General features: G+C 36.5%; 1 protein-coding gene and 2 pseudogenes across 2 annotated transcripts in view; 2 read left to right on the top strand and 1 right to left on the bottom strand.

Moving 5' to 3' along the window:
* The window catches only part of Bend2 (BEN domain containing 2), a 65,644-nt gene that overhangs the window by 51,077 nt on the left and 2,504 nt on the right, over positions 1–12,063 (bottom strand). For both annotated transcript variants that reach the window (XM_078035079.1, XM_078035080.1), the window contains exon 2: positions 9,371–9,577. In XM_078035079.1, coding sequence (XP_077891205.1) covers positions 9,371–9,577 — 207 coding nt within the window. The remainder of the gene's footprint in view (positions 1–9,370; positions 9,578–12,063) is intronic.
* On the top strand, positions 3,520–4,258 carry LOC110597558 (dnaJ homolog subfamily A member 1 pseudogene; annotated as a pseudogene).
* On the top strand, positions 8,583–9,015 carry LOC101968175 (mitochondrial import inner membrane translocase subunit Tim9-like; annotated as a pseudogene).

Here is a 12,063-nt window from a genome sequence, read left to right as displayed (position 1 = left end):
CAAGAGGTCCACTGTCAGCAGGTTGACTGACATCTAGGTAAGCCACACCCAAGGGCAAGTAAGAAAGGGGACACACACAAGGCACTTCCATGGAACATTCTATCCTAAACAGGGCAAGGGGTTATATTACAAAGGAACAGGTGAGCACAGCTCCACCCATGGGGCTGTAGCAAGACACGCTCAGGCACGAAGACAGTCACTCCAATCCTAGAAGAGCGGAGCAGTCTAGCAGCATGGGTGCCTGACGCCACATGGCCCAGCAGGGGAATTAACTCAGTCAAGGTTGGTCTCCCACAGAAATCAATGTAATACATTATGTTAATAGAATGGGGGGAGAAACTCCATCATTATCTCAATTGATACAGTAAACCATTTGACAAAATCTAATACCATTTCAAGACAAAAAATTTCAGAAAACTAGAAATAAAAGGAAAATTCCATAACCAAATAAAGAGTAGCTATGGAAAACACATAAGCAACATCATACTCAATGATAAGACTGAAAGTTTTCCCCCTAAGATTAGGAACAAAACAAGGATGCCTGCTTTCATTACCACTATCCAACATTGTGCTGAAAGTTCTTGCCAGAGCTATAAGGCAATAAAAAGAAGTAAAAAGCTATCCAACTTGGAAAGGAAAAAGTAGAACTATTTCTATTCAGAGGTTACATCATCCTGTGTACAGCAAATCCCAAAGAATCCAAAAGAAGGCTACTAGAGCTAATATAACAATTCAGCAAAGTTTAAGGGTACAGGATCAACACACAAAAATCAGTTGTGTTTCTACAAACCAATAATGAATAATCAAACAAAAGGGGAATTTAAAAAGCAATTCCATTTACAATAGCATCTAAAAAAAATTAAATCCTTAGAAATAAACCTAACTGGGCTGGGGCTGGGGCTGGGGCTAGGGCTCAGCGGTAGTACACTTGCCTGGCATGCATGAGGCACTGGGTTCGATTCTCAGCACCACATATAAATAAACAAAATAAAAAGGTCTATCAATGACTAAAAAATATATATATTAAAAAAGAAAAAAAGAAACCTAACCAAGGAGGGAAAACAATTATACTCTGAAAACTACAAAACATTGCTAAAGGAAATGAAAGACCTAAGTAAATGGAAATACAACCTAAGATTTAAACCAAAAACTCAAAATAATCCAAAGTCAATGCAATGACTATGAAAATCTCAACAGCCTTTTTCACCAAGATGGAAAAGTCAATCCTCAAATTTATATGGCATTGCCAGGAGGCCTGAACAGCCAAAAAATCTTGGAAAAAAAAGAATAAAGTCAGAAGACTCATATTTCTTGACTTACCTACTTACTACAAAGCTACAATAATCAGAACAGTGTAGTACTGACATAAAAGCATACATATAAACCAGTGGAATAGAATAGAGAGACTTGAAATAAACCCTTAATTGATTTTCAACAAGGGTGCCAGTCCGTTTAATTGTGAAAGAACAATCTTTTCAACAAATGGTGCCAGGAAAACTAGATATACACATACGAAAGCCGAAAGTTGGACCATTATCTTAATATACAAAAATTAATTCAAAATGGATCAAAGACCTAAACGTAAGAGCTAAAACTGTAGAACTCTTAAAATATAGAGAAAAATCTTCATGAATTGGATTTGGCAACAATATCATGGATAGGACACTAAAAACACCAACAACAATAGTAAAAACAGCAAAACTGAACTTATCAACATTAAGAACTTTTTTTTTTTCCAGAACTAGGGATTGAACCTAGGGACACTACTACTGAGCTACATTCCCCAGCCTTTTTCTTTGTTTGTTTGATTTTGAGAGAGGATCTCATTTAATTGCCTAGACTATCCCTCAAACTTGTGATCCTCCTGCCTTAGCCATCCACATAGCTGGGATTACATGTGTGTGCCATCATACTCAGCAACATTAAGAATGAATGCTAGTGCATCAAAGAATATTATCAAGAATGCAGAGCTGGCACAAGGCTATGGGTTCAATCCCCAGCACCACAAAAAAAAAAAAAAAAAAAAAAAAAAGAATGCAGGGCTGGGATTATAGCTCAGTGGTAGAGCGCTTGCTTGCCTAGCATGTGTGAGGCACTAGGTTCAATTCTCAGCACCACATATAAGTAAATAAAATAAAGGTCCATCGACAACTATTTTTAAAAAAAGAATGCAAAAATAAGCCAGGTGTGGCGGGGGGATGACTGTAATCCCAGTGACTCGGAAGGCTGAGGCCAGAGAATCACAAGTTCAGACGTCAGCCTCAGTAATTTAGCGAGACCCTGAGTAACTTAGCAAGATCCTGTCTCAAAATTAAAAATAAAAAGAGCTGAGGATGAGGCTGGGGTGGGAGCTCAGTGGTAAAGTACTTGCCTAGCATGTGAGAGGCACTGGGTTCAATCCTTAGCACCGCAAAAAAATAAACAAATAAAATAAAGGTATTGTGTCCATCTACAACTAAAAATAAATTATAAAAAAAGGGCTGAGAGGTTGGGGGTTATAGCTCAGTGGCAGTACACTTGCCTTGCATGCATGAGGCCCTGGGTTCCATCCTCAGCACCACATAAATAAATAAATAAATAAACCATGTCCATCTACAACTAAAAAAAAATTTTTTTTTAAAAAAAGGATGAGGATGTAGCTCATTGGTAAAGTGCCCCTAGGTTTAATCCTTAGTACCAAACAAACAAACAAAAGAAGCAAAAAAAAAAACCAATCTACAGAATGGCAGAAAATATTTGCAAATCATATATCTTATAAAGGATTACTATGGGGGGGCTGGGGTTGTGGCTCAGTGGCAAAGCACTTGCCTAGCATGTTTGAGGCACTGGGTTCAATTCTCAGCACTATATAAATAATAAAATAAAGGTCCATTGGCAACTAAAAATTTTTTTGAAAAAGATTAATATCTAATATATAAACGCCTAAAATTCAACAACAAAAAAACAAACAACCCAATTCAAAAATAGGCAAAGAACTTCAGAAATAGATACCTCTCCAAAGAAGACACAAAACCATCCAAAAAGCACATGAAAAGATGTTTAGTATCATTACTCATTAGGAAAATGCAAATCAAAATCACAATAAGAAACCACTTTACATCTACTAGGATGGCTATCATGAAAAAAATGAAAAATAACCAATGTTGATGAGCATACAGAAAAATTATGAATTGCTGGTGGGAATGTAAAATGCTGCAGGTGCTAAAGAAAACAGAATGGAAGTTCCTTTAAAGTTTAAACAGAAGAGGGGCTGGGTTGTGGCTCAGTGGTAGAGCGCTCGCCTAGCATATGCAAGGCCCTGGATTCGATCCTCAGCACCACATAAATAAAGATATTGTGTCCAACTACAACTAAAAAAAATAAATATTTTTTAAAAAAAGTTTAAACAGAAGAAAGAAGGAAGTGGGGAAGGGATCAGCTATCATAAAGATACAGGAAAGATCAGTAGAGTAGATATAGGAGAACAAGAGAGGGGAAAGGGGAAGAGAAATGAAAAAAATGAAACCCTAACTCAACTGCCGAGGTACTGGAATGCAAATAAAAATTCATCAGATAGGACCTAGAAAGCTTCAGCAAATTCAGTCGGTGTGCATGGAGTGCCATGGGGGAATAGATCAGTCCTAAAGATAGATGTAAAAGCTGCAATGGAAGGAAGATAGTTCGAGAGAAGAAGATTCTGGAAGTTCATGTTGACAAAGGCATGAAAAGATGGACAGAAGATAATATTCCATGGTAAAGGAGACCAAGAGCCAGGACTGGAACCAGGAGATATTATCATTGGGTTAGATCAGAAGGACCATGCTGTTTTTACTCAACAAGGAGAAGAAGACATTTTCATGTGTATGGACATACAGCTGGTGGAAGCATTATGTGGCTTCCAGGAGCCAATATCTACTCTTGATAATCGAACCATAGTCATCAATCACCTCTCATCTAGGTCAGATTGTCAAGCATGGAGATATAAAGTGTGTGCTAAATGAAGGTATGCCAATTTATCATAGACCATATGAAAAGGGCCACCTAATCATCGAGTTTAAGGTAAACTTTCCTGAAATGGCTTTTTTTTTTTCCTGACAAACTCTCTTTGCTGGAAAAACTCCTACCTGAGAGGAAGGAAGTAGAAGAGACTGATGAAATGGATCAGGTAGAACTGGTGGACTTTGATCCAAATCAAGAAAGACGGTGCCATTATAATGGAGAAGCATATGAGGATGATGAACATCATCCCAGAGGTGGTGTTCAGTGTTAGACCTCTTAATGGGGCCAGTGAATAACACCCACTGCAGGCATTTTACATGCAGTAGTGAATGAGTGAAGGACTATAATCATAATATGCTCACTACTTGCTATTGTTTTTGTTTCAATATTAAATTATAGTGGTGTTTCAAAAGTTAAATGAAGAATAAATGCAAATATAAAAGCTCTGACTTTGCTCAGTATGTATGATGACTTCAGTGTGTAAGAAGCTGTTTGATACCTGTAAAAACTACTTTTAAAAAAGTTCCCCTAGCATCTGTTAGGCCAGAGTGTTGGGGATGCATCCCAGTGGTATAGCACTTGCCTAGTGCTCCTTTAAAAAAAAAAAAAAAAAGTTAAAAATTAAACAAGGGCGGGCTGGAGTTGTGGCTCAGCTGTGGAGCACTTGCCTGGCATGCACAAGGCCCTGGGTTCGATACCCAGCACCACATAAAAATAAGTAAAATAAAGGCATTGTGTCCAAGTACAACTAAAAAATATTTAAAAATATATATTGTTAAAAAAATTAAACAGGGGGCTGGGGTTGTAGCTCAGTGGTAGAGTGCTTGCCTGGCACATGTGAGGTACTGGGTTTGATCCTCAGCACCACATAAAAATAAACAAATAAAATAAAGTTATGCTATCCATCTAAAAATTTTTAAAAAAAAATTTTTTTTAAATAAACAGAATGATCGTACAATCCTGCAATTTCACTTCTAGGTACATGCCCAAAAGAAGTGAAGGAAGGAACATGCACAGATATTTGTATACCAATGTCCAGAGCAGCATATTAACAATAGCCAAAAGGTGGAAATAACCCAAATTTTCACCAACAGGTGAACTAATCAACAAATGTGGTATATACATGCAATGGAAATATTATTCAGTCTTAAAAATTGCCAGGCATGGTGACACACACCTGTAATCCTAACAACTTAGGAGTGTGAGGCAGGAGGATTTCAAATTGGAGGTGAGCCTCAGCAACTTAATGAGACCCTGTCTCAAAATAAAAGATAAAAAGGCAGGAGGTATAACCCAGTGGTAAAGTGCCCCTGGACTCAATCTCCAGTACAAAACAAAAGGAATGAAATTCTGGTACATGCTACATGCTACAACATGGATAGATTTGAAAACATGCTAAGTAAAATAATCTACACACATAAGGACAAATATTGTATGAATCTGCTTATATGAGGTACCTGGAATTAGGCAAATTCATAGAGGCGGAAGGTAGATTAGAGGCTACCAGGGGCTGAGGAAAGAGGAGGTACAGATTTTTTTATATTTTATTTTTTTAGTTATAGATGGGCACAATACCTTTATTTTATGTGGTGCTGAGGATTGAAGCCAGTGCCTCACATATGCTAGGCAAATACTCTACCACTGAGGCATATCCCTGTCCAATAGACACAGATTTTATGTTGAAAATGATGGAAAGTTTTTTTAAAAAAACATTTATTTTTTAGTTGTAGATAGACACAATACCTTTATTTTATTTTTATTTTTTTAATTATTTGTAGTTGTAGATTGACAGAATGCCTTTATTTTATTTGTTTATTTTTATGCGGTGCTGAGGATCGAACCAAGTCCCTCATGCATGCTAGGCAAGTGCTCTGCCACTGGGCTATAGCCCCAGTCCTATTTTATTTTTATGTGGTGCTGAGGATCAAACCCAGGGCCTCACACATGCTAGGCCAGCGGTCTTCCTCAAAACCACAACCCCAGCCCCTTGTGAATGTATTTTATGACACTGAATTATCCACTTACAAAGGGTTAAAATGTTTAATATTACACACACACACACACACACACACACACACACACACACATAAAATATAAAAGACTACTTAGCTACTTTTTGTGAAATTACCTATTTTTAAGTGGTCTTTTTTAATTTTTTTTTTTTTTTTAGTTTTCAGTGGACTTTATTTTATTTATTTATATTCAGTGCTGAGAATCAAACCCAGTGCCTCACACATGCTAAACAAGTTCTCTACCACTGAGCCACAGCCCCAGCCCTGAAATTACCTATTCTGAGTTTTGTGCCAGGCAGATTAAAGAGGTTGGACCATAAATACTTCTCTGAAACCTCCTTTTTGTTAAACATGTATTGGTCTTCCCAAATCAATACTTTTAAATATACTATAGTCACTTTAACAACTCTTTAGTTTTCTCTTATGTAGATAAGCCATGATTTATTTAACCAGTCCCTAATGCATAGATATTCAAGTAACATTTAAAGTTTTGCTTTTGCAGAAAATACAGTCTTGCACTTCTGAAAGTAGTTCGATGGGATATATTCCCAGAGGTAAAAACAATGGGTCAAAGGGTAGCCACATTTGAAAATTTTTTTCCTTTAGTTTTTAGTTCTTTCCCACTAAGGAGAGCTACTGGAGTTAGCTGATGTTCTATTACACAGTTAGGAAATATCCAGCTGATCCCACATAGTTGCATTTTGTTTTGTTTTGGCCTGAGGTACCAGGGATTAAACTCAGGGGCACACGCCCATGGAGCCACATCCCCAGCCCTCTTTTGTATTTACTAAAAACAGGGTCTCACTGAGTTGCTTAGCACCTCGCTTTTGCTGAGGCTTGCTTTGAACTCATGATCCTCCTGCCTCAGCCTCCTGAGCCGCTGTGATTACAGGCATGCACCGACACACCCAGTTTCCCCACATAGTTTTCAAACTAGAACTGATAAATGGAATTAAAAGACTTTCTGGGATCAGTTAGAACACGGATCAACAAAACATAGCCTGGGGACCAAATGCACCTTGCTGCCTGCTTTTATAGGCCATAAGCTAAAAATGTTGTTGTTTTACATTTTTAAGTAACTGAAAGAAAAAAAATTCAGGGAAAATATATAAGAAAAAAATTTTTAAAGAGATAGAGAGAAGAGAAAGAGGATTTTTTTAATATTTATTTTTCAGTTTTCGGTGGACACAACATCTTTATTTTTTATTTTATGTGGTGCTGAGGATCGAACCCAGCACCCCTGCGCATGCCAGGCAAGCACGTTACCGCTTGAACCACATCCCCAGCCCAAGAAAATTTTATAAGAAATTCAATCATTTTACTGAAATAGAGCCACACATGTTTTACATATCAGCTGCTTTCATTCATTGTAATAGCAGGATTAAATGTTTAAGGTCTTGACCTTATAGCCTGCAAAGCCTAAAGTATTCACTGTCTGGCCCTTTACAAAAAAAAAAAAAAAAAAAGTGTACCAACCTCCAACCTGAGCAACATTTTAAAGAGCAGAACCTAGTTCTCTAGGTAAAGGGCAAAGAAAAAATCGTCACCTAGCCGTTGAAGAAATATTGTAAGAAGTTGCTTGGTTTTCTGGATAATTTAGAATGCAAATAGTTTCACATTTTCTTCATTACTGTGGTAGGGTGGTAGGGAAGCAACAACTGGAAGAACAGGTAGCCACAGCAAGTAGCTACAGGACTCCACTTTTTCTGGACTCTTTTGGATGCTAATGTAAAGAGTATTGTGTTTTGAATTTCAAATTCCAATTGCTTATTGCTGGTTCATAATAAAGTGATTGGCTTTTGTATATCAACCTTATTTCATGACAATAATAATCACATATTAGTTCCAGGAGATCTATGTCAATTCCTTGACATTTTCTACCTAGACAATCATGTCATCTACTCCATTGGATTCTTGACCCAAACTATTTTTCCTGTAATTTCAGCTTTTTACTTTTGTTTCTCCACCAGTTATAATCATGGTTGCCAACTATAAATAATTTTTCAGAGACAGAGAATATCGTCTCCCCATTTTTTCTGAGACTATCCCTTAATAGAGTAAAAAGGACAAAGGAAGACATGGAAAAGTTAAAATAAAGAGAAAATGCAAGCACGAGTAAACACTGTGATATTACCAGGAAGTTTGGCCTCCTTGTCCTAACTAAGTAACGTAAAGCTTATAGAAATATTTAACTGACTTACTAGAAATGGAGACCAGACAGCAAAATTTCACCCAGAGGCCAAGGTGCCCTGACCCCGATGCTCAGCCCCCAGCCTCAACCTGCATTGCAGTCCCCCAGCCTCATACCAGTGTCGGATGTGAGAGCCTGTGATTAAGTAAGAAATCAAGCCTCACTGGAGACAGAGGTTCAAGCAAAGTCTGGACAACCACTTTTCTAGAAAAGAAAGGAAACTCATGCATCAGAAAAGGTGACTAATGGGGCTGGAATTATGGCTCAGTGGTAGAGCGCTCGCCTAGCTTGCACGAAGCACTGGGTTTGATCCTCAGCATCACATAAATGTAAAGATATTGTGTCCACCTAAAACTTAAAAATAAATATTTAAAAAAAAAGAAAAGGTGACTAGTAAGCATACCAAAAGAATATGGCTGCACAAATACCAGAATCTGATCAGATAAAACAGTTTAGGGAATTCCTTGAAATCTGCGATAAACTTAAGAAACATTCTTTTTGGACTGTGTAAAAGACTTCAAAAGAATAGAAGTAAAACCTGAAGAGACCACCTATTCAGAACATTGCTTACAAAAATATTTTAAAATGAGAGGCTGAGGCTGTAGCTCAGTGGGAGAGTGCTTGCCTAGCACGTGTAAGACACTGGGTTCGATCCTCAGCACCACATAAAAATAAATAAAATAAAGGAACTGTGTTCATTCACAACTAAAAATATTTTTTTAAAAAAAGAAATATTTTAAAATGACACAAAGAATATCCATGAGATTTCAGGAATATCATAATCAGCAGAATGATGCCCTGGCAGCCAAAGCAGGACTCCTCCATCAACCATGATAGAGAAATCCTGCTGGATGGACTTTCAATGAAAGATTGCCAACAGCTATTGCACTGGAAATGAGGATTCATCAGATGGAATCCTCCAAAAGCAGTAGGCACCATGTTAAACCATCTGTCATGACTCTTTGGCAATGGAAACTAATGACAAAACAACAGAAGATCTTATTGTTCAGAGACAATAATAAGATACATTTGTTGAGGCCTTAAGATTCAGCAGCTTGGTCATTTGATTAGAAAAATAAACCATTGTATTCTCCACTGTGATTGTTAATTTTAAAGCAAAATATATGTCTAATCATGTACGATAGAAAAAAATTACTAAAATAAGTTGAAATATCACTAAAAAAATTACCATATGCCATTTGGGATGGCTGCTGATAGTTATCATCATGGCTTTGAAAACTTGGTTGTATGGACGATGTGTCCTCAGTGGATGTGTCTGGAGCAATCTCTGTTTCAGAATCCTCTATTACCACTACATCATCATCATCATCATCATCATCATCATCATCATCAACATTGTTCTCATTCTCATCTTCAATAGTAATAATAATATAATCTAAGAATAAACAAAGAGAAAGTTTAAATTAGATATCGCATTACATAAGTTATGGGTGTTTAAAAAACTTATTTTAGCTGGAAAATTGTATGAAGTCTTTTTATATCTGTAACCATTAAAAGTTAGCTAGCAAACCATTTATATAATACATATATGTATTATGTATGTATACACATTTAGAGGATTGTTTTCTAGTACTTCCAATTTTTTAGAGCAATACATTTTTTTTGAGGGGGGGTACCAGGGATTGTACCCAGGGGTGCTTAACCACTGAGCCACATCCCCAGCCCTTTTTAATATTTTATTTAGAGACAGGGTCTCACTAAGTTGTTAGAGCCTCCCTAAATTGTTGAGACTGGCTTTGAACTTGTGATACTCCTGCCTCAGCCTCCCAAATTGATGAGATTACAGGCCAGCTGCTGGGATTACAGGCATGTGCCACTGTGCCCAGTGAGCAATACATTTCTACAATGGAGCAATAAATTTCTTCTAATTTTAGAAATATGCTGGCCCAGTGGCACACATCCATAATCCCAGCTACTCAGGAGACAAAGGCAGGAGGATCACAAATTTGAGGCCAGCCTGGGCAAGTTAGGGAGACCCTGTCTCAAAATAAAAAATAAAAAGGGCTGGTGGTAGACCACCCCCGGGTTCAATCCTGATGGGAGGGAGGGAATGTCACCATTTGTTCCATGCTACAATGCGTTCCTTCAATGATTTGCTTTTAACTCTTAAATGATGAAACTGATGTTACATGGCCACACTTATGCTGACCATGAATTTCAAATTTTGTTCTCTAAAAAATAATACTTGTGGGGCTGGGATTATGGTTCAGTGGTAGAGGGCTTGCCTACCATGTATGAGGCACTGGGTTTGATCCTCAGCACCACATAAAAAAGTAAATAAATAAAATAAAGTTATTAAAATAATAATAATACTTGTGATGATTAAAATGTAAAAATAGGGCTGGGGTTGTAGCTCAGTGGCAAAGCATTTGCCTCCCACATGTGAGGTGCTGGATTTGATCCTCAGCACCACATAAAAATAAGTAAAATAAAGGTATTATGTCCAAAAATGTTTTGTGTCTAAAAAAAATTTTTGTGTCTAAAAAATTATTTTAAAGAAATGTAGAAATAAAGTACAAAAGTAAATGTTATGAAGTAAATTAAATTCAAGCTGAATCTCACAAAATGTGAGATCCAGTAGCCACAAAGGAATTAGATGGAAAAATATCAACTTAGTACACCATTTTAGTGGATATGAAAAACAACACATTATGCAGAGTGTCTAATATCTAAATGGCCTTACTTATTTCTTAGAGTTGGCCAAAAAAGAATATTTAAGTGTAAACTATTTACTCAGAGATCACGTTTTTTGGTTTCATCATAACTTGGATTCCTATATTTCAAATAGATCAAAAGAGATGAATAAAGTCATCAGTTAGACAGAGGTGATATGGTGGTATACAAATGGTACTAAATTAGGAATTATGAAGGTTCCAGATCAGATTTTGAAGTTATACAAAAGTATGACTTTTGGGACAGATACATCAACTCTTTTGCCTCTGTTTTCTCATCTATAAAATGTGTAGCTGGGGGACTGGGGTTTTAGCTCAGTGGTAACGCGCTTGCCTAGCATGCATGAGGCACTGGGTTCGATTTTCAGCACCACATACAAATAAATAAAATAAAGGCCCATCAACAACTAAAAAATATTTTTTAAATGTGTAGCTGGGTTTTAAAAGTCACTCCAAATACTAATATTCTTCTTGGAAAAAAATTAGAAACTATCAAATAATCTAAACAAAAGGATTAAGTAAAAATTAAATAAATTATAGTATATAATTAATGAGAAGCATGTTTTTTTTAAAAAAAACATGCTTGTAAAATATTAGATATGCTTGTAAAATATTGTTAAGGAAGGGGAAAGGATTCAAAACAGAAAAATGCATCATACTACTCACTTTGAAAGCCACAGAAAACATATCAAAGATTATTTGGGTGACTATTTCTAAGTAGCAAAATAATTCTCTTATTAGACCTCCCTGTGAAAATCTACAGTAAACTTTAGGTTTTACCATCAGAAGAAAATAAAAAATGTTATTGAAATTGTATTAAGACAAATTTTGGATATTAACGAATTTTCACACTTGAACTAGTAAATCTATTGACAACTTCACTAAGATTTTTCAGTAAATGTGTAAAACTCCATTTAATCATTTAGGTATACACACAGCCTTCAAAATGAAATTTTAAAAGACATACAACATTTAGAAGTATTTTTTTTTTCTTTTTAAGAACAAGTTCCCAAAGTGCAAGCTATTCACTTGCCATCAGTTTATCCCTTAAGGCATAGTGCACAACTAGGAGTGGAAAAGGCATTTAGCCCCAGGACCTCTTACGGAAATAGGGAGCTGCTTACAACAGCCAGACTGCTCCAATTTAAAAAAGCAAGCAAACAAACACACACACACACCTCGTGTGAAT

This window comes from Ictidomys tridecemlineatus, chromosome X, assembly GCF_052094955.1.
Source record: "Ictidomys tridecemlineatus isolate mIctTri1 chromosome X, mIctTri1.hap1, whole genome shotgun sequence".
Lineage (NCBI taxonomy): Eukaryota > Metazoa > Chordata > Mammalia > Rodentia > Sciuridae > Ictidomys > Ictidomys tridecemlineatus.
This window is presented reverse-complemented; position numbering and strand designations above follow the sequence as displayed.